Consider the following 23,351-nt stretch of genomic DNA (forward strand, 5'->3'; position numbering starts at 1 on the left):
CTCTTAACAGGGAGCCATCTCTGCAGCTCCTTGAAGAGCTTCTTGATATCTTGGTGTTTAAGAGTTATTGAAGAATACTGTCTCATACAGGTAAAAGAACTGTGAACTACTTGAGAACTAGGACTGATTCTTACTGTGTTCTATCCCCATGTGAATAGGTATGTGAAGTATTTGCTAAAAGGACAAAGACTAGTATGATAAATGAGCAACAAAAGGAATCTGAAGCCTGTGGGAACATCTCAGAGAGTGAATGTCCTGCTGGTTGCTTTGGGCAGGGCAGGAAAGGTACTCTGGGCTTCACTTTTGCCCCCTTCTAAGTTTGCCATAGAAAACAAAAGTGTTATTTCTGCTTAAAGTTTGTTGACAACTATCCTGAACCCACATTTAAATAAAACCTTTTATGTTGTTATGGCTTCTAATATAATTTTGTTTTCAATTTTAGGAAACACTCCTTTACATCTTGCTGTGATGTTAGGAAATAAAGGTTAGTAAATGTTTTTAATGTTTAACTTCACTCACACATCAGTTTTGTCATTAAAAATTATATTTATTTTGTTTGTATGTATGGGACTTGATGCATGTCTCTGCATATGTAGGGAAATCAAAGGACAACTTGTGGAAGTTGGTTCCCTCCTTCTGCCACATTGTTCCTGGGGATCAAAGTTAAATTATCAGGTTTGGTGGCAAGAGTCTTCACCCAGTGAGCCATCTTGATGGCCCCAGTTTTGTCATTACAAATTATTTAGCCAAGGGCTAGAGAGATGGCTCAGTGGTTAAGAGCATTTGTTGCTCTTGCAGAGGACTTGGTTCAGTTCCTATTACCCACATAGTGGCTTACAACTGTTTGTAACACAATTTCCAGGGAATCTAATGTCTTCTTTGGACCTGTGGGTACCAGGCATCCACACAGTGCACAGACATACATGCAGGCAAAAACACACATAAAATAAAATGAAGAAATGTTGTTAAAAAAAAAAAAACCTTAAAATATTAGTTTTAGGGGACAATGATAACTAGCCAGAAGAAAATAGAGTTAAAATCCATTTGAGAAAAATCAAATTACTAAAACTGGAAATTTACCCTAGAGCCTTGATGAACTAGCATGTGCTGTGACTTTGAAGTTGGGCAAGCATAACATTGTGGTGAGTTGTGTCCCATAGTTATTTGATATTCCCACTTCTTCATGAGTGGGAGAATCAAATGCTTTTTTAAGAGATAGACACTTGGTGCAAAGAATTTTGGGAAAGACTTGAATAGATGATTCAGGACCCACAAACAATGTTGATATTCTGTTTTGAAAACATTTAATTTTTTTTCTATTTTATGTATGTGTTTTGATTGCATATATACCTGTGTACCATGTTTATGCTTGGTGCACTTGGAGGCCAGAAGAGGGGTCAGATTCCTTAGAACTGGAGTTAAAGGTGACTATGAGCCACCCAACATTGGTGCTGAGAACTGAACCCAGGTTCTCTGGAAGAGCAGGAAGTGCTTTTAACAATGGAGCCATCTCTTTAGCCCCTTAAAAATATTTTTAGATTAGACATTTTAAATTAAAAGTTTTCTTTAGGGCGTGAGAGTTTATAACTTCAGCTCTAAGAGATCCTGCATTCTTCTTGCCTCCATGGGTATACACACACACACACACACACACACACACACACACACACACACACACACACACACACACACACGCTCACTGAGCGCTTTTCCTCCGTCCAGTATACTGGATGGTGTAACCTCCTTCTCTGATTGCATCACTTGTTGACTGGCAGTAACTTATTTTTCTAAAAAGAGCTAGCCCTTCACTTCCGTGTGTTCTGACCATTCCCCTCACTCCTGTCCCCTTGATGTCGTTGCTCCTCTTTGAACCACACAGTCCTCTAGCAGTGTACACAAAACTGTGTATCCTTAGGACCCATGAGGAACACTTAGTTGGCTATCAGTGTATTGAAAAATAATCATTCTTTGAGACAGTTGCACTCTATAGCCTTGGCTGTCCTAGAATTCCCTGTGGTAGACCAAGCTAGCCTGCAACTCACTGGCTTCTATCTGCCTCTGTTGTGGGAGCCCAGCTGGGAGACTGGATCCCACATTTTACAACAGGGTACTCTTGAGAGAGGGATAAGAGATATTAGATAGACAGATAGAGGGGAGAGAAATAGATAGAAACACAAGATAGCCTGGGGAGGGCCTGGATCCTTGTCCACTGGCCCCTCCTGTCTCTTCTATAGGGCTATTTATAGGAATGCCAAGGGGTAGAACAAAAGACCTCCCCCTAGCTCAGCCAAGTGTAGACCCTTCCACTCACCTAGTAACCATGCACATGGGCAAGCAATCCTCTAATGCAGCTCTGCTGGGTAAAGCAAGTTCAGATTTCACTAGGAAAACTTTGTGGGCCTCCACACTCTGTCTCAGAGAGTGTTGGGATTAATGGGGCAAGCCAGCCATACACCCTGCAAAATAAGCCTTCTATATCACATATCCTCATGTCCTTCAAGCAGAATTCCTTCAGTGCCTTTGTGAAATAACTACATTTGATTTATGTTATTCTAATAGAGTTCTCTACTGTTGTCATTCTTCTGTCACCAAGAATAATGCTGAAGTAATGCCATTCTTCCTTAGCCTACCCCATCATGTGGCTGTAGCATCTTTATTTCCTTCACAACAGTTGGTATATTTTTTAAAATGGATTTGCTTGTTGTCTCCCTCATAGGATAAAAGTTTGAAAATAAGACCTTACCTTCCTTCACTTCTGTTTCCAGTATCTAGAAGTTAGGAATGGCTGGGGATATAGCTTAGGGATGGGATGTTTGCTTAGCACATGCCCACCATCTCCACCACTAAAAAGCTACATAAAAAATACATATAGTAACCACTTAGTTAAGTATTTCATGCATGCATATGTGCATGAGTGTGTGAGTCTGTAACCACTGAGGACAGCAGAGTAATGATCCATGGGAGGTAAGAAGGTAATTCAGTTCAACACCACTCAGCCAGTATTGGTTCAGACTTTGAGAGACTGACCCTGACTAGCTTATTTTAGACATATTTAAGCACAGCACAATTTGGGAAAAAGTTTCCTAGTAATAATTAACTCAAACGTGTGTGCACAACAAAGTTTAAGATAGAACTACATTGAAACTCTTTGTAAGGAATGAGTGATGTCTTCCATAAAGAGGTTCTGTAGATGGTCTGAAGGAGGATAGTGCTATAAATTGATTGTAACAAAGAGATGAGGGTCTACAGTATCCAGTGGTTCTTTTTTAATTAAAGATTTATTTTTATCATGTATACAATATTCTGCCTGCATGTATACACCTGCACTCCAGAAGGCACCAGATCTCATCATTGATGGTTGTGAACCACCATGTGGTTGCTGGGAATGGAACTCAGTACCTCTGGAAGAGCAGCCAGTGGTCTTAACATCTGAGCCATCTCTCCAGCCCTCAGTGTGGTTTCTTTTGAAAGCACTCTTTCTTCTTTCTGAAATAAATAATTAGCATTTCATTGACATGACATATATGTAAATTCTCCTTTGGGTCTTTTTGGGTTGTAGATATTTTCTTGTTTGTTTTTGTTTTGAGTCAGGATTTTACCATGTAGCCCTGGCTGGTCTGAAACTCAATGTGCAGACCAGGCTAGCCTCCAAACAACTCTCAGAAATCTACCTGCTTGAATTGTAGATATTTATATAAATTACTCTTGAGTTTCATAAGTTATCTTTTAGTTTTTGGAAACATGCTTCAAATATTTGTTGGAGACAGGAAACAATACTTTATTTTTAGAGAGAATTTAATTTATTTTTAGGTAGGTTGGGTATCTTTGAATCTGGGGAACTGATATAACCTTGTTATACACATAGGAGTTTATAAGTTACTTAATTATACATAAAACTTATTTCACATATGTAGTAACCTGGTTTCTTGAACTTTTGCATAACACTCACACTTAAAGATTCTAAAAATTGCATGTCTGATAATTACTAATTTTTTGTTGCAGAATGTGCACATTTACTGTTGGCTCACAATGCTCCGGTAAAGGTGAAAAATGCTCAGGGATGGAGCCCTCTGGCGGAAGCCATCAGCTATGGAGACAGACAGATGAGTAAGCAGTACTTTAAAAATGCAAATTGATGTGTTGAGATAGTTTTTATGTGGTTTGACTTCTCAGTAATCTGCAGACTTACACATGAATTATCCATGACTCTGAAACTCCAACATTGATTAGCAGGAAGAGTTGAGTCATGTAGGAAAGCCTGCTCATTTCCTCTTTGAAGCATTCCATATTTTCGGTCCTAGCTAGGGCTGTTTTATTTTTTAAAGTCAATATCGATTGTCTTTCTGGCAAATTATTATTTCTGCTTAATTATTGGCTTACTAATTGAAATAAAAATTAATTATGGTGCTAACAGCACTTACCTACTTCAGTGGATGTAGACCTTCCTGGAAGCTAGGAACTGTACTGTCTCTTGGTTTAGTCTCTGAGCCATTATGTTTCCATATCCTGGAGTTCTTTCATGGTGCTTTCCTACATTTCTTCACACCTGATAAATTCAGGGCCTGACTTAATCGGCTCAGACCTACTCAGGGCTAAAGGCGAATGCTTTGCCCTTCTGTAGCTGCTGGCTCCCTTGTTTGGAGCGGTCCTGGATTGGCACAGAATGGGGCATAGCCTCCCCATTCACCATCTGGCTTTTGGGGGGTGTTCTTGACTGGGTAAACCATCTCCACTCCTGATAAAACCTTTTCTGGGGAGATAATTACCCACCCCTGGGTCAGGCTTAATCGTCTTCACTTGTATTTTTCTACATGGGTGTCTTCTCTGAACTGTTGCTCAGGAATTAAAGCCTTCCCAAAGCTCCTTAGCACGCAATTTGGCTTTCTATCTATTTTTTCCTTAGGAACAAATACCACTAAAGTCCAACTTGGTGAACCAGTGAGTTTTATTGTTACTACTTACAGGAATATGGGTGAAGGGTTACTTAAGGAGCAGAAATGACCCAAAGACAGCTGCGTCACCAAAGCCCACCCCAGCTCACAAAGCTTGGAGCACACTGCACAGTCTGCAGGTGGATCAGCAGTTGGAGAGTGTCCTTTTCAGGTGTCTCAGTTGTTCTAAACCTCTTGCAGGCAGCTCAGATGGTTTCTGTTTCTTCCAGGCAGAGCTGGTCTGGTCCGAAAGAGTCGTCTTTGCAGCTTTGCTGGTCTGAGAGTCTTTGCAGCTTGGCTTAGCTCCATATTAGAGGAACTTACAGCTTTTATTATTTACTCTGACAGTGAATTTGGTTAATTTCAGGGACTTCTTGAAGCTATTCTGAATTGTTTACCTTCCTTCTTAAGGAATTTCTTACAGGATAGAATGTTTTAATCTCTAAAGAAACTGTTAAACAACAACATCATGCCTGATATATAGATCTCATTTTTGCAAATATGAATTTACAGGCTTTAATCTGGATGGCTGGAAGCAATTATCTGGATTTAATCTGGATGACTGGTACTATTATTATTTCATAGTTCAGGTGGGAAAATCAACTAAAAACAGCTTTGTAAAAAATTATATTTATTGAAGAATTTTCTAGCATTGAGTTCTTTGAGGTTGCTATGTGGACTCAGTCTTCTGTGCTAAGTTTTGGATTTTTCTGGATAGTTTCTTAGGATTCATTTCTGTGTGTAATCCACATATTACACATGTGAATTGCCTGAATTTCTTGGACAACTTTGAATGATGAGGCTATATTTGACTATAAAATGTAATGTGTGATGTTAAGTCTATGGTACACAGCTATTGGCATGTGTGCTTTCTTGTTATACATTGACAGTTGTCCTTTGTGGAAATCCCTATGAGATCAAGAAATGGGCCTCATCATGGAATTATTTCAGGGAAAAGGTAAAATATGCATATTTAAGAGACTGAGAATGGAGTAGTAGCTTGTCTGAAGGCCTTTTTTTTGATTTTTCTAACCAGGTACTAGAGTTAAGGGAAACTAGTGAGGACTTTGGGACTTCCAAGGATCTTTTATTCACAGTAAAAGTCGTTTTGAGTTTATCATCTATGAGGAAAGCCAGGAAATATTTCTTACATTTCAGGACAGCTCTGTATTCAGTTTTATATTTCACTACAACCTATCACATAAAATAAATATTTAACTCCTAATAATCCCAGCACTTGGAAAGTAGAGGTACTCCAGGAATTTATGAGTTTCAGGCTAGCCTGGGCTGCTTCTTAGACCCTGCCTTATGAATAACCTAGACAGCAAAATGAAGTGAAAACCCAAATATTTAACTGTTAAAGGAGAGGTAATTGAACAATGGTATTTGTTTAGAAATGTCAACGTGAAGTTGTATTTGTGATGTTGTTTAAGGAGATGGCTTTTAAGTCTTTATTTAGGCCGGGCAGTGGTGGTGCACACCTTTAATCCCAGCACTTTGAAGGAAGAGGTGGGTTACTCAGAGAAACTCTGTCATGAAAAACCAAAAAAAAAAAAAAAAGGGTGGGGTGGGGGAGAGCGGGAGGAGGAGTGAGAGGGGGATCTGTGGTTGGTATATAAAATGAATAAAAATTAAAAAACAAAACAAAGAACTTTATTTGGATGCATTGCCTTGAATTTTTCTATGGCATAGACAATTGCATTTTTTTGGATAAATCAAAAAATTTATTATAAATTATTAGCAGAAGTTTTGTGATCTACTTGTCTTTTTAATTTAATTTTTGCTAATTTTGCTAATGTTTTGTGCTGTAGAATAAGCAGTCCATGCTAGGAATGTAGCTCAATTGATAGGAAGATATAACATTCATGAAGCCCCGAGTTTGATTCCCAGCACTGCATAAAACTGGGCATTTGAGTTACACTCAAATAATAATAAAAAACCTGTGGCCAGATATTAAGGTAAATGCTGAAAGATCAGAGACCAAGGAATAATCCACAGCCACCACCTCTTACCTCACCAACTCCTCGGCCTGAAAGAGTTCCAGCTGAAAGAGCCTCTAGTTGAAAGGGATGTTTCTGCTGAAAAGCCTTTAGTTCCTGTCTCCTCATACCTTATATACCTTTCTCTGTCCAACCATCACTTCCATGGGATTAAAGGCATGTGTGCTTTACAGTACTGGGATTAAAGGTGTGTGCCACCAGTGCCTGGCTGTTTTCTCTCCTAGACAATCTCATGTAGTCCAGGGTGGCCTTGAACTCACAGAGATCCAGACAGATCTCTCTGCCTCCTGAGTGCTAGAATTAAAGGTGTGTGCCACCATTGCCTAGCCTCTATGTTTAATCTAGTGACTTGTTCCGTTCTCTGACCTTCAGGCAGAGTTTATTTAGGTACACAATATATCACCACTTTTGAGCACTGGGGAAGTGGAGGCCTGAGGATCAGAAGTTAAGGCCGTCCTCTTTTACATAGTGAGTTCTAGGACAGCCCAGGCTACAGGAGACCAGGTCTCCAAAAAATAAAAAAAGGAACAGGAAAAGAAATCAAATAATGCTAAACTACTGTTAGCATTATTAGGGATTATTTAATTTCACTTTAAGATTTCAAGGTTATATTGATTTTCTAACTTAAAGTGTTTGCCTGGTCAGCAGTGATGGTCTGGGGGAAAATGGATATGACTTTAATTCATCTTAACCTCTTTCCCAGAGTTCCCAGCTTTTCCTGATGTGAGCAGCTGTGGCTTGTTGTTTTGGTCTCCAGGGCTTGTTGATAGTTTTTGCAGGTTTATGTCATGGAAGAACTGACTTTATGGTAGTTTTTAGTATTCTGTTGGGCACTGTCTAGTTTTTTGGGCACACCAGAGTCTGCTGATTTGCTGTATACCTAGACCTGGCAGTCTTCTTCATTTAGGCTTTATTTTTTTATTTTTATTTTTAAGAGAGGAGGATTTTCTTGTGGCACATTTTCAGAGCGATCCAGTTGTTTATTTAGCACATTTTTTAATTAATTATCCAGTATTCTTCCTTATACAAGCTTTGTGAGATCTTGTCATATGTATGTTGTTTTCAGATTTTTATCTCTTCTAAAGATTTATTCAGTTAATTCATTAATAGATGATTACAAATTGCAAAGATAAATTGAGACTACTATATTAGGATTTCTTTTCCCAATAGTCATGTTTTTCTTAAAAGTTTTGTATTAGGGGGCTGGAGAGATCTCTCAGCAGTTAAGAGCTCTTGCTGCTCTTTTAAAGGACCTACCCCTCATATAGGGGAGGGGATGGCTCACAGATGCCTGTTACTCCAGTTCTAGGGGATCCAACAGTCTTCTGGCCTTTTCTGTGCACCCACATGGCACACACAGACACACACACACACATACACACTCATATATACATAAATAAGAAAATCTTATAACAAGTCTTAATATTGGGGACTTTGATTTATTACTAACCTGAATTTTCAAAATTTCACAACTTTTATTTCTTTTTTAAAAGAGAAGAAAGCAAAGAGACAAGGGCTAGCAGGATGTCTTAGTGTGTAAAGGCACTTGCCACCTAATAATTGAAGCTTGATAACCTGAATTCAACACACAGAACCCACATAAAGGTGAAAGGAGAGAACTGAGTCCATAGAGTTGCCTATGACTTTTGCATACACATTTTGCATCCATACACACATTACACACAATGTACTCATACATTATATATCCATACACACTCCCAATAATATAAAGCAAATTTTAAAAAATTTAAAAAGCAGTGACATTCACTGTAGAAAATTAACAGTTATGGAAAAAATAGAGAAAAAATACTAATCAGTTGTTTTCTTTAAACCTCAGTCACAGCTCTTCTAAGGAAACTCAAGCAGCAATCCAGGGAGAGTGTTGGAGAAAAACGACCTCGGTTATTAAAAGCCCTGAAAGAGGTAAGCTGGCTTCTTTGCTGATTCTTTACTAACAGTAATTATATGTTTAGAAAGCATTTAAGTGTGTGTGTGCATGCATGTGTGTAGAGTGTGTGTAGATAGATAGAGTGCCCAAGGAGGCAAAAGGGGATTGGAACTGGAGTTACAGGCAGTTGTGAGCTGCCCAACATGGATGGGTGCTGAGGACTGAACTTTGTGCTTTGCAGGAGCAGCAGATGCAGATGTTCTTAACCCCTGAGTCTTTCTCCAACCATTTAAGCAATCTTTTAAATTGCGGTTAAATTCTCACCAGTTAAGGATCAATACATGGTGAAAGTCATTTTTAAATTAAGTAATTGAAATAAAATTCTGGGGTTATAAAATGTCGGTGTGTTATTGGTAGAAACATTAAAAACATATTTTCATTGAACTGGGAAGATATTACTATATTTAATAACTAGACATGTGCTCTAGAAGAGGTGTGTAGCTGGATTAATCTTTACCACATGACAGTACCCAAATAACCAGTCAGAGGTTTAATATTAATTATAAGCTGTTTGGTCTATGGCCCAGGCTTATTACTAACTAGCTCACTGATCTTAAATTAACCCATTTCTATTCATCTACATACATACATTTTTTTTGTGTATATATATATATATATATATGTTATATGTTTATATATATATGTGTGTTATATATGTATGTATATATATTTTAATCTTTTTTATTTTATTTTTTTTTATTTTTGGTTTTTTGGCTATTTGAGACAAGGTTTCTCTGTATAGTTTTAGTGCCTGTCCTGGATCTCACTCTGTAGACCAGGCTGGCCTTGAACTCACAAAGACCCATCTGGCTCTGCCTCTCGAGTGCTTGGAATTAAAGGCATACACCACCGCCACCCTGCTATTCATCTATATTTTGTCATATGTCCATGGTGTTAATAGTCTGATGGGATCTTGTTCCTTGGGTGGCTGGATGGCGTCTGTCCTGACTCCGTCTTTCTTCTCCCTGTGTCTCTGCTTGAATTTCCTACCTAGCTATAACCTATCTTGCCATAGGCCAAAGCAGCTTCTTTCTTAATCAGTGGTAGCAACACATATTCACAGCATACAGAAAGACTATCCCACAGCAGAGGAGGTGTATCATGGTATCATGGTTGGTAGCCACATCTTCCTGAGGCTGTTCTAAGAAGATGTTTTGACAGTTTTATTCTTTCTTTTTTTGTTTTTTGTTGTTTGTTTTGATTTTTCCATACACAGTTTTACTGTGTAGACCTGGCTGTCCTGGAACTCACTCTGGACTAGGCTGGTCTTGAACTCACAGAGATCCTCCTGCCTCTGCCTCCAGAGTACTGGGATTAAAGGCATGTGCCACCACTGCCTGGCTAGTTTTGTTCTTTTCATACTCTAAACATAAGAAATATAAAACCAATTTCTTATTTCTCCTCTAGTCTTTAGATCTTAAATGATGTCAGGTATTTTTTGGTGGTGGTGGTGGTGGGGCAAAATGGTAAGTATCAGAGCTTGTAACTAAACTAAAGCAAATTTAATAATTTTTCGTACTTTATTTCTCAGCTAGGTGACTTTTACCTAGAACTTCACTGGGATTTTCAAAGCTGGGGTAAGAGTGTGCTATATTTTGTTATAAAATATGATGAAATTTTAGAAATGTTAGAATGATACATTTGATACTTATTTAGAGAAAATTTATGTTCATTGTGTTCAGCATAATCATTGTAAAACCCATTAATAATAATTCCATTTCCAGCTAGAGAAGCAGCTCTCAAAATTCTAGTCTTTAAGATGAAAAATTACCTTAAAATAATTTGTGTAACAAAAACAAGCTTGAAAACTATAGCAATTTAGTTGTACATCTCACACCTACAATCCCAGTACTGGGAAGGCTGAGGCAGAAGTGTAACCACAGGTTTAAAGCCATGCTAAGTCAGGCTACACTGAGTTACAGTACTACAGCGTGACCCTTTTTAAAAAACAGTACTGGGTCAGTGCTTAGGAGCCTTGGCTGCTCTTCCAGAGGACCCAGGTTCAGTTCCCAGCACCCACAGCAGGCAGCTCAAACTGCCTGTAACTCTAGTTCAGGGGGTCCACTGCCCTCTTCTGGTCTCTGGATACTGCATGTACATGGTGTACATAAAATAAAAAATAAAATCTTAAAAAAAATTACAAGTTAATGTAAAGAACCTCAAAAAATGTAAAATTATTAGATTATTAGAATACTCCAAATTTAAGTAAGTTTGAAGTATAGTTCTTAAATTTTTGAGAATTTGCTTAAAATTCTTTGTAGTTTATCATCTTTAAGTCATTTTACCCCTTAAGTACTTTCTAGCCACTGTCTTAACATAGAGGTTGCTATTTATGAAAGATTTTAATCTTGATCTTGTTATTTTGCACCTATTTATTAAATTATCATAGCAATGGAAGCTTTTCTCCTCTTATCAAACATGAATCTGTTCAGAGAAAATGTCCAAAAACAGAGTTTCCTATTTATAACCTATACATTTTTAAAAGCTAACTGAAAGACTAAATTTTGTTTATCCTGTATTTATTTTTTTGTTTTCAAGACAGAGTTTCTCTGTATAATATCCCTGGTTGCCCTGGAACTTGCTTTGTAGAGTAGGCTGGCCTTGAACTCGTAGAGTTCTGTTTGTCTCTGCTTTCCAAGTGCTTGGATTAAAGACATATGCCACCACCGCCTGGCTTAATTTTATTTTTATTAAAGATTTAATAAATTTTAATATAATAAACATTTTTTACCAGCATCTGAGTTTTTTCAATGATTAATGGTCCCTAAAATGATTATTGGAACCGTATAGTGACAAAACTATGAAGTATATTCCATTTTATATAATTGTATGTAGTTTAGAAGTTAAATGATATTTATGTTTTCTTTTTATGCTATATTCATATTCTATAATATATAATACATTTTGTTATATACTGTCTATAAATAGGTCATTCTAGATCTTACTAAACTATTTAGCAGTAGTAGAAAAATAATAGACATTTTACAGTTTTGAGGCCGTGGAAGATTGATAAAGATAATTTGAAGAATTACATTCTGACATTGATATCCTTTAATGCAAGTTACACCTTCAGAATGCGTTGGGTGTGCACACTCACCTCAGCTACCACTCAGTACAACTTAGGGGCTGGGGAGATGCTCAGCTGGTAAAATGCTTGCTATTCAAGGGTTAGGACCTGAGTTCTGATCCTGCACCCATGTAAAATGCTGGATGCAATGGTGCATGAATGTAATGCCATGCAGAGAGGTAGAGGCAGGAGGGTCCAGAGACTTGCCATTCTAGCCAAATTGATGAGCTCCTTGTTCAGTGAGAAACCCTGTCTCAAAAACATAAGTGGAGCTCAACAGAACAAGACACCATCAACCTTTGACCTCTACATGTGTGCACACCTAGGAGGATAGATGCTGGCGGGTAAATGGTGTGGTTTCTCTGTGACTTTGAAACTGAGGCACAGTAAGCCTAAGTAATAAGAGTACACATTTGGGATTCAAACTTAAGTTCAGCAGCCTCATTTCAAAGATGTCTCTTAATATGTTACTTTTCTGCTATTTTTCCAAATGATATTTAAGGGATCTATTAGATAAGACCCAGGATCGCCTATTTACTATTAAGGAACATTTAGTGACCTCAGGGTAGTTTTTTGTCATCCATAGTATCACACAACAGCCTGAAGTGAATGGAATTAGTTCTGCTATTCTTGGAAGTGGATGGAGTTAAGGGCATGCCTAGTAAAGTACGTTGACACTACAGTTGAGCAGTTTCTGAGGGGGAGGTTGTAGCACGAATCTTAAAAGTTCTTATTAATAAAAACAAACCCAGAGCCAGGTATTGGGGTGAATGCTGAATGATCAGAGAAACAGAATAAGCCACAGCTTCCTCAACTTGCCAGTTCCTCAGACGATCCTGTTTCCTCAGACTGGAAGTCTCTGAGTCCTCATCCAGAATGAATTTTAGCTGAACTGTTTGTTGTTCAAAAGCCTAAAAGCTTAACCAGCTCTAGTTCCTGGTTTTCACGCCTTATATACCTTTCTGCTTCCTGCCATCACTTCCTGGGATTAAAGGCGTGAGTCACCATCCCTGGCTGTTTCCAGTGTGGCTTTGAACTCACAGAGATCCATCTGGATAGGATTAAAGGCGTGTGTGCCACCCTTTTCTGGCCTCTATGTTTATCTAGTAGCTGTTCTGTTCTCTGACCCCAGATACATTTATTAGGGTACACGATATATTGGGGAACACATTATCACCACAGGAGGTACTATCTTAAAGGCAATCATTAACATTTGGTGAATTAGTAAAATGTTTAATGTGCTGTTTTTTTTTTAAATATTTGCAAATGCCTTGGACTTTACTTTTTAACTGTTTGCTTCTAAAATTACAGTGCCTTTGCTTTCCCGAATTCTGCCTTCTGATGCCTGTAAAATATACAAGCAAGGTATCAACATCAGGTGAGGTGATACCCTTTGTGTACTGAGTAAAAGAAAGTTAAATTCTGCAGGAAACTTTTCTGATAGTCATAGTTTACTTGTGTTTAGTAACTTAAAATACTGTAACACATTTAGATACTTTACTCATGTAAGACCTATTGCAGATAAGGAACTAAAATCATCAAAATCCTCCTGAAGTTGAGATGAGCTTGTCATCCAAGCAGACTCATCAGTGAAGGCCATGCTGTAGTGTTCCCCCAGTCTTGGATTTGTTTAGGAATAAGGACACCTAAGGAGGACCTATCCCACATCTTGCCTTTTTCTCTGTATGTTCCACACCCTTCATTTCCCTATTTTTCTGTCCCTGCTGTCCATGTACCCACCTATTGTCTGCTTGTGTCTTCTTCAGTCTTCTTTCCCTTTCAGACATGTTAAGGATGATTTTTTTTTTTTTTTTTGGTTTTTCGAGACAGGGTTTCTTTGTGTAGCCCTGGCTGTCCCAAAACTAGCTCTGTACATCAGGCTGGCCTCAAATTTAGAGGTCCAACTGTCTCTGCCTCTTGAAGGTTGGGATTAAAGGTGCGTGCCACCACCGCTCAGCTGTTAAGGATGATTTTAATTTTCCTCTGTTCTTTTCCTTTTATAACAGTGATTGATAATTAAGTCTATGAGAAGTAAATGTATTTTACTAATTCTAAAATTTTACTTTTGTCATTGCTTATATTTTTAGCTTACAAATGTAGCAAAAATTTTTTATATGTATATTTACAAATTAATACTAATAAATATTTGAATTTGCATATCTGTACATGGTTATAGATATATGTATTAAGTATGTATGTAGATAGCCTTGTATATCTATCTCTATATATCTCCAGATTATTAATTTTGGTATTACAATTAAAAATGTTTTGAGGGATTTGTTTTTATATACACTTTTCATTTGTAGGTGAGAAAGCTCAGAGAAATTGAATAATTTTTAAATGATTATTTTATGTTTTAGTTGTATTTGATTCTTGTTTATTCTGAAACAACTATTTTAAAAATTATTTCACATTTATGTGTGACTTTTTACAGTAAATGATGTGAGGGCTGAACATTTTCCCTGTGTATGTGAAGTCCTGAATTTGATCTCCAACACTGGGGGGAGGGGGACAAAAATGGTAGTGGTGGGATGCACATTACCAAACTGTAAAGTAAAGTGAACTGTGAAGAGGCTCACGTGGGGACACCGACCAGAGTCTGACAGGAGGATTGTGGCAGAAGGTGAAGGATGAGAGCAAGCAATTCAGGGAAGTCTCAGGCTAAAAAAGAAATGACAAAGAATAGTGCAGAGGCTAGATGGAGGGGTGGGAGGGTGTCAAAGGTTTTTCACTAGATTATAAGATTTTATTTAAAAAAGAAATTAGCATTTGATAAATTTTATTTTTAATGTTTTAAGACAGTCCTTTTAAGCATCACTTCAGAGGAAGCACAACAGTCCCAATGGCAGGAGGCTGAAACAGCCAGCCATAGCACATCTGTAGTCAAGGGCAGAGAGAAATATGTGCTTTTGTGCTTAGAATTCAGCTATGTTCTTTAAGACAGTTGAGGGCCTAATACCAGAGAATGGTGTCACCCACTTTCAGGATGTGTCTTCTCACATCCATTAAAGCAATAAAGGCAGTTCCCAATTGACATTCCTACAGGCCAACCTGATTTAGACAGTTCTTCCCAGGTGATTCTAGATTATGTCAGGTTGATAACTGAAACTGGTCCTTACAATCCACAAGGCTTTCAGGCTGTGGGAATATTGTTTAAAAAGACAGTGGTTGGCTGAATCTAGGAAACTCAACAGAAAGAAAGGCCCTGAAGTTTTGCAGTAGGTAGACATGATTGGTAAGTCTAAAAGGCAGACTGAGGTTTACATAGGTGATTAGGTGTAAGATACAATTATAAATCAGAATGGTGTTCTTTGCTCAAGAGTGGCCCTCATACTGTTGTGCCTACCTAGAGTAGTATGCTGAGCTAGTGATATGATCTTGAAGAGGTCTCTTTTTCCTTTCTGCCTTCCCTATGGAGGTGCAACACAGGGAATGAGGAAACTGGTACAGGTGGGGGGATAGTGTAGATGTAACCAACCGTCTTATTAAAATAAGAAACACAGAACCAATGTAAAAGAGAAAGCCGAGAGGTCAGAGCTCAGAGCTAAAATCTTACCTCCTGCAGTGCTCCTAGCTTCCCGAAAGAGAGCTACTTCCTGTGTCTGTCTTTAAATAATCTTTCTCTTCTGCCTTCTCATTGGTTCTAAACCCAAACACATAACTGCCTCGTCACTGCCTGTAAGTACCGCCCTCCGGGTCTTAAAGGCGTATGTTTCCAATGCTGGCTGTATCCCTGAACACACAGAAATCTACCTAGCTCTTCTTTTTTTTTTTTTTTTTGGTTTTTCGAGACAGGGTTTCTCTGTGTAGCTTTGCACCTTTCCTGGAACTCACTTAGTAGCCCAGTCTGGCCTTGAACTCACAGAGATCCGCCTGGCTCTGCCTCCCGAGTGCTGGGATTAAAGGCGTGCGCCACCACCGCCTGGCTCTCTACCTAGCTCTTCTAACCACCATGCTCTTGCTATGGCTCTAATTGCTCTGACCCCAGGTCAACTTTATTTATTAACATACAATTAAAATCACATTTCAGTACAAATAAAATACCACCATATTTCCCCTTTTCTATTTTAATAAAAAAAAAGGCAAAAGGTTATAACTAACAAAATAAAAACTATATACAAAAGTACAATAACTAGCCGGGCGTTGGTGGCGCACGCCTTTAATCCCAGCACTCGGGAGGCAGAGGCAGGCGGATCTCTGTGAGTTCGAGGCCAGCCTGGGCTACCAAGTGAGCTCCAGGAAAGGCGCAAAGCTACACAGAGAAACCCTGTCTCGAAAAAACCAAAAAAAAAAAAAAAAAAGTACAATAACTATATACAATATATACAAGTAACAAATACCTAAACGATGTCTAGTCCATTTGTATTTGACAAATCAGAGAAAATAATTCCCTTATCTATCCTATTTTGGTAAGTCCAAAATGTATCTAATTCACTTTCTATCCTAATTAATCTTCAACTATAACTAACTAATCTTCAACTCCCTCAGAGACCCGAGAAGGAAATAATATAAGCTAACAAAAATAAAAACAGGAAGTGCACGCAAGCAACTTCCAAAAAATTTGTGAGTTGACAGAAACAGCCAGCTGCCTGGACAGTCAACTGAGGTTTCTCCGCAGTGTTGGGGCATCATCTTCAGCCTATAGGCTTAGCGTATCTGACAGACTCATTGTGAAGTAGGATGTACACAAGGTCAACAGTTCAACCTCACATTGGGTGAGAGCAGTCCATGTACCAGAAACACCTGAATTCCATTAATGTCATGTCCTGATTCAGGATTTTAAATTCTGGAAATTGTTGACTGTTTTTGAATTCAGTTGTCCATTCTTCTTGGCTGTGTATATATGACTTCATCTCAGCATCCCCTTCTTCTCCACATCCCTATATTAAATGCCAGTCTACTATTGAGAGGTGTGAGCTTAGTTACTCTTCAAGAATAACTGTTTCAGCTGCTGTTCCATTGCACAACAGAAGCCATCGGCCCACTGCCTGTTCAGCTGCCTTCGAAGAAAAGGGCACTGTACCTTTTCCGAATTGTGAAGGCCACTTCAGGGATGGTGCCATGTTGTCCTGGCTCAGAAGATGCCTTTTGATAAAGCCATAACCACACTTGTTTTGGCAGGAATCAGTAGTCCTTTGTTTCGTGTTCTGTCTGTCCATTTTGTCCTGTTGATTTGAGGATACTTTGTTGTCCAGTGGCTAACTTTTGCCACAATGAAAGTTAACTCCATATGCAGTTTCTTCAATGCCCATATTTTCTCTGAAGTAGATTGGTACTGCCAGGAGCCGACATGTCTCAAACAAGAAAAATTTCTAAGTTATTAAAACATTTTAAATGCCATATTCTGTAGATCTCTGAAGGGTTTGAAGATGACCTGTCTAAAATATATCTGCTCAATTTTTAAAACATATCTAATATGACTACAATTTCTATTGTAATGTCTAACTACTAATTTTCATTTCTTTATATCCTAATAGTTGGTAATAATGTAAAGTATTTAAAACTAGTAATTGTCTTTTTTCTTTTCTTTCTTTCTCTCTCTCTCTCTCTCTCTCTCTCTCTCTTTCTTTCCTTCCTTCCTTCCTTCCTTCTTTCCTTCTTTCTTTCTTTCTTTCTTTCTTTCTTTCTTTCTTTCTTTCTTTCTTTCTTTCTTTCTTTCTTCTTTCTTTCTTTCTTTCTTTCTTTCCTTCTTTCTTTCTCTCTTTCTTTCTCTCTCTCTCTTCTCTCTTTCTCTCTCTCTCTCTCTCTCTCTCTCTCTCTCTCTCTCTCTTTCTTTCTTTTCTTTCTTTCTTCTTAAATCTAATCTCCTTTGCTTAGCCTTTTTCCTAATCCTTGACAACAACTTGTAACCAACCCCCCTAAACAATGAAAATTATCCCAGACCCAAAACCCATTAAAAGAACCAAAAAACCACCCACCCCACACCACCTCTTTGGGAATGTGGGCGTCGTATTCTTAAAATTGCTTCCCGCTGGGTATGGGCAAAGTTATCTTTATCCTTGTAGTTCAAGGCTGATCTGTAGATGTTGTTTGTCAGCTTAGTGATATTATTATTGTCCATGTGGAATTGTTGTTTTGGGGCCCCATCTTCTTCCTGGAGGATAGTACCGCCATGGGGACCTTTTTCTTGCTTGGTTAACTAAGTGCCCAGAAAAGGGAAATACAGATAATAGAGTATGTATTCAAATAATATTTTAAATAACATTTTAAATTTAGCTTTTATCTATAAATTCTAAGTTGGGCTATGATATTAACATCTTAGTTTGAGTTTAGGAGGCACAAAGCTTATATAATTATTAATAAAGTTTTATCAAATTCTGTCAATTTTTACCTACCCATCTTTTATAGGCTTGACACAACTCTTATAGACTTTACTGATATGAAGTGCCAACGAGGGGATCTAAGCTTCATCTTCAATGGGGATGCTGCACCCTCTGAGTCTTTTGTAGTATTAGACAATGAACAAAAAGTTTATCAGCGAATACACCATGAGGTGAGCATGTATTATTAATATTTCCCTAAAGCGTTAACATTGTGTATCTATTTAGCAAAACCTCTGTAAATTGCTTTATTTAAAGTATAAAGTGTAATTGATGTGGTTAATTCTCAAAGGTTTTCTTTCTTTCTTGTACTCTTCCTTCTCCTAGTCCTCTGTTTTCAACCTGAGAATTCAACTGATCCCTGTGCCTGTGGCCTTGGCTTCTAGTTCTCACTTGGCTCTCATGTTGAGTCTGTGTTGTCTGGCCACTTGAGCTGCTACTGTCACTGACTTCTGCACAGTGCCTGAACACAAGCCTCAGTTTCCACCTCCGTCTCCCTTTACCTCTGCCTCTTCTCCCTTTGACTACCTTGTCTACTGCTGTATTTTAAATTACCTCATTTGTTCCCTTTTCCTGCTGCAAACAAGGTCTCTCAGCAACCACATGTTACTAGATCCCTCCAGGTAGTTTCTGTGTTTGTTTCTTTGAGGTGGGGAAGACTCCTGAGCTCAAGTGCTTCTCTTATCTCAGCCTCCTAAGTGTCCTGTGATGATTTTAAAATTTGTTCTTTCATGTGTACTTTTTTTTTTTTTTTTTTTGGTCATTCCCGCATCACATTGCTGCTTCTTCATTCACTATCTTGGGTTGGACCTTCATAGTTAATGTTATGTGTGCACTAATGAAATAGTTTCCTAATTCATACCAAGAAATGCAGATTTACAGGAGAAAAGGAAGAAGAAAGGGAGATGAGTCAGGTGAGTCAAGTTAGGAACAGGCCATTTGGGAAAAAGGTCTGACTACAGTGAATGAGAAAGTGTAAAGGACTTAAAGCCGGAAAAGTTACCTCACAATCAGCTGCAGTTAGCAACAAAGGGTCACAGATGTTTAAATAAGGTATTGATTTGACCAGATTTTGGTGAAACTGTTTTATACATTTTCCTCCCCATTACCCACCCACTGAGTTGCCTTCCTCCCCTTCCCCATTCCACATGCCATAGCTGCTAGGAGCTGCCAGGTGCTGTGGGTGACAGTGTGTAGTAATAGTCGCTATAGTCTACTGACCCTTAATATTGGGGTTATAATCTTAAGTGCTTTACAGCTTTTTATGCTGCATGTAACCTATGCAAATTAGTATCTTTTTCATAGATTAGGAAACTGAAGCTTACAGGTGATAGCTCCAATATTACCCAGTATCTGAAATGAATTAGAACTTGGAGGCAATGAAATTATATGAGAAGATTTTACAGTTACTCATTTGAGGGGTGATGATGATACTAGGGATGTCTCGTAAATAAGAGAGATAAATTAAGATATATGTTGTCTAAAAACAACCACCCAATTCATTGTTTTCCTCAAAACTGCTTTCTCTCTTTGGGTGAATGGTATCATTATCTTAGAAACCCAGAAGTTATTTTTGACATCTTTTCTCACACTCCATGATTTCTGACTGGAGCACGTGCCTGCTCGTTTCTTTTTTTAATGTCATTATGTCAGCATTCATGTTCATCCTGTTGTTTCTAGAATTTAGATTTTCAATATCTGTCCTTGGAAGTATTATGAAAGCCTTACGTGTGATCTTCCTGGCTCCCTTTTTGTCTTCTTTTAATTTGTTCCACATTGAGCTTTGAAAATAAAGTCCTGGGCCCTTTTTACTCAGGCGTTTTAAAAGTTCTACATCACTGGAAGGGTGAAATTGCAGCTGCTTTGGCTCCTTTCATGTAATCTTACTTCACTCACTTCCCACTGTTTCTTTTGGCTTGCTGTTTAGATAACCTCATAGTTAACTTACAGGTATCTACATGTGTCGAATTACTTGAGGCTTCCTTTTTTGTTTGTGATGTTTCTATTTCTTGAACCTTGAAGGCCCTTTTTGCATCCTTTATATCCAAGGTCACCTACTTAGTGTTAATTTTTCCATGCCAAGTGACCATTGTACTTATGTTCTTTTTTTGTTTTAATTTAAAAAGTTATTTTATTATTTTATATGTATGGCTGTTTTGCCTGCATATATGTTTGGGTACCCATGTGTGTCTCTGGTTCTTTTAGAGTCTAGATGAGTGTGTTGGATCCCCTGGAACTAGAGTTACAGATGGCTGTGAACTGCCATGTGGGTGCTGGGAATTGAACTTGGATCCTCTGCAAGAGTAGCCAGTACTCCTATACTTATGCTGTTACCAGATCTCAAATCAGGTGCTGGAGTGTAGCTTGGTAGGTAGAAGTATTTGGCCACCAGCATAAGACCTTGGGTTTGATCACATAAAACAGTATGATAAAGAACACATGTAATCCCAGTATTTGCTAGTTTGAGGCAGGAAGATAGGAGTTAAAGGCCATTCCTAGCTACTTAGCAAGTTTGAGGCCTGCCAGAGTTGTATATTTCTTAAGTTAAATAAATAGATAAATAGATAGATAGATAGATAGATAGATAGGTAGGTAGGTAGATAGGAGCTGTATATTTCTTAAGTTAAATAAATAGATAGATAGATAGATAAATAAATAAATAAATAAATAAAATCTTTGTTTATGTGTTCCACCCCCATTCCCAACCTCTTCATCTACCTCTCTGTTTGGCTAATCTCTCTGAAGGCAATGAGGTTATTTTAGTTTTGTCATCTGGTACCTAACACAGCATTTACACCATAGATTGGCAGACTCTTAAGTCTGGGACATATTGAGACTTTTTAGATATACTCATTATCTTGACAGAACATTACACTTACTAGATTGTAAGCCATGCACAGTCTGAGCACAGCCATGTTCAGTGAAACTCAGTGTTGAAAGCCCACAACTGAATTTGGCTTGCCAGCTGCAGGCTGTTGGTATGTGTTATAGAGTCTTTATTAGATAATTTGACCTCTTTGTGTAAGTGGCACCTGTAGTCAGTTCGGCACACACACACACAGTACTAAAAGAGAGGCCAGAAATGAGCCCAATATGAGCAAGTGTTAGCTGATATGTTATGGTCACCAGAGCAGTACTGCTTATAATTTTGTGTGTGTGTGTGTGTGTGTGTGTGTGTGTGTGTGTGTGTGTGTGTGCGCGCGCACGCGCGCGTGTGTGTGCACGTCCGTCCGTTCGTCCGTCTGTCCTCTGATGAAGGTGCAGGGACTCATAAGTATTTGAGTGGTGATGCTTAGCGGTGTGTATATATATGATAGCAGTATATATATAATACAGGGAAATTATATATAATTTTATATAAATTCACAAATTTTATATATTTATATAAATTTTACATAAATATACATTATATATGATGCAGGGAAATTATATATAATTTTATATAAAATTTTATATATTTTATATAAATTTATATAATATATAAGATGCAGGGAAATTACATATATGATGCAGGGAAATTAGATTTTGAGCAACAGTCCTTAGAACAGGAATACAGTAGGCACTCCTATTTGCAGACTAGTGTGTTTATGCTATCTGAAGTAATAGCGTTAATGTCATTAGAGGATGCATGTAGACTATATGTAGACATCATGCCATTTTGTGGCAGAGACTGGAGCATCTCACATTTTGTTATCTCTGAGGAGTCCCAGAATCAAACTCTTGGAGATACTAAGAGAGGATAACAGTTGTTTGTTGTAATATGCAAACATAAACAATGATTGCTCACTAAATGCTTGTTGAGAGAATATAATTAACAGCAGATCTCTGTCTGTGATGGGTCCTTGATTTATAGATAGGTTTCTGTTCCTGAAGCTTGTCTGAACATACACACACACAAAAGAAGGATTTACAGTGTTCAGTACCCAAGATGACTTGAAAAACTTGAAATGGAATATTTACATTTTCTTTTCAACCTATTGCAACCAAAATATTTCTATAGAAAACTGTCCAGTATTTGTGTTACCCAGGAATCCATTTTCATTCATTATACAATAGCAATAATGTCAGGATTTTGCACCCTTTGTTTGTAAGGGCGGTGAAGATGGTATTGATATAGTTCCAGGCTGTTGGTGCTGATTGCTATAGACTCAGTGACACAGGTACAGTGATACCCAATTGACAGTGAGGTATGAAGAATAGGAAATAGCCATCTGTTTGTAGCCATTGCAAATCTTTGGACAGCCTTCATTCCCTAGCCTCTACTTAATATGAGCCTGTTATCTGCTTGCTTGTTCCCTAGCTCCCCATCTCCCCATCATGTGTTTCTCTGTCCTAGAAGCAAGCACATAGATTAGCTATGTGAGTCTGGTGACCTGAAGTCAATCCCTGGAACCCATGTGAAGATAAAAAGAGAATAAACCCAATAAAGTTGTCCGTCGACGTCCATGTGTGCATCATGACATACATGTGTCCCTCCATCATCCACACACACATTATGCATGTACAAATGTATAGGAAAATACTTTAAAAGAAAAAAAAGGACAAAGCTTAAGCAAGGCTGTTGGTACCGTTTTGGGAATCATATTCATGGCTTCCTTTTCTAATAAAATGTATTGGGAAAACCCTACCCTTCTCCTTTGTTGTTCTAATTATTTACTTAATGTTTTTAGATAGGGCCTCACTATGTTAACTCTGACTGGCTGGGTACTCACTATGGAGACCAGGATGGCCAAATCTTCCTGCCTCTGCCTCCCAAGTGCTGGGATAAAAGTTGCCCTTCACCACAGTGAGCTCCCATGTTCTTCTTAGAAATTATTGAAAAAGAAAGACTCAGATAACAGTGATGGATTTTTTTTTTCTTATATTACCAGTAACTAAAGGCTAACTTATCTGCATTTAAAGTAAATAAAACCTTTGTGTAGGATTTTGGCCCAGGTCTTTCTACTTAATTCTTAAAGAAGTTTAAAAATAACTTGTTCTACAGACCATATAGCTCCATAATGAATAACAATGAGTTTATTACATTTATTTATGTAAGTGTGAAAGTGCTGTATTTCATGTGCTATGCTTTTAAAGATTTGTAAT

The 23,351-nt window shown here is 38.0% G+C and overlaps 1 protein-coding gene across 2 annotated transcripts in view; it reads left to right on the plus strand.

Annotated features, from left to right (window-relative positions):
• Ankrd13c (ankyrin repeat domain 13C) overlaps positions 1-23,351 on the plus strand; it is a 52,153-nt gene that overhangs the window by 12,130 nt on the left and 16,672 nt on the right. For both annotated transcript variants that reach the window (XM_028890401.2, XM_037207252.1), the window contains exons 2-7: positions 443-484; positions 4,003-4,107; positions 8,769-8,854; positions 10,411-10,456; positions 13,258-13,324; positions 18,295-18,439. In XM_028890401.2, the coding sequence (XP_028746234.1) occupies positions 443-484; positions 4,003-4,107; positions 8,769-8,854; positions 10,411-10,456; positions 13,258-13,324; positions 18,295-18,439 (491 nt within the window). The remainder of the gene's footprint in view (positions 1-442; positions 485-4,002; positions 4,108-8,768; positions 8,855-10,410; positions 10,457-13,257; positions 13,325-18,294; positions 18,440-23,351) is intronic.

Source organism: Peromyscus leucopus, chromosome 6, assembly GCF_004664715.2.
Source record: "Peromyscus leucopus breed LL Stock chromosome 6, UCI_PerLeu_2.1, whole genome shotgun sequence".
NCBI lineage: Eukaryota > Metazoa > Chordata > Mammalia > Rodentia > Cricetidae > Peromyscus > Peromyscus leucopus.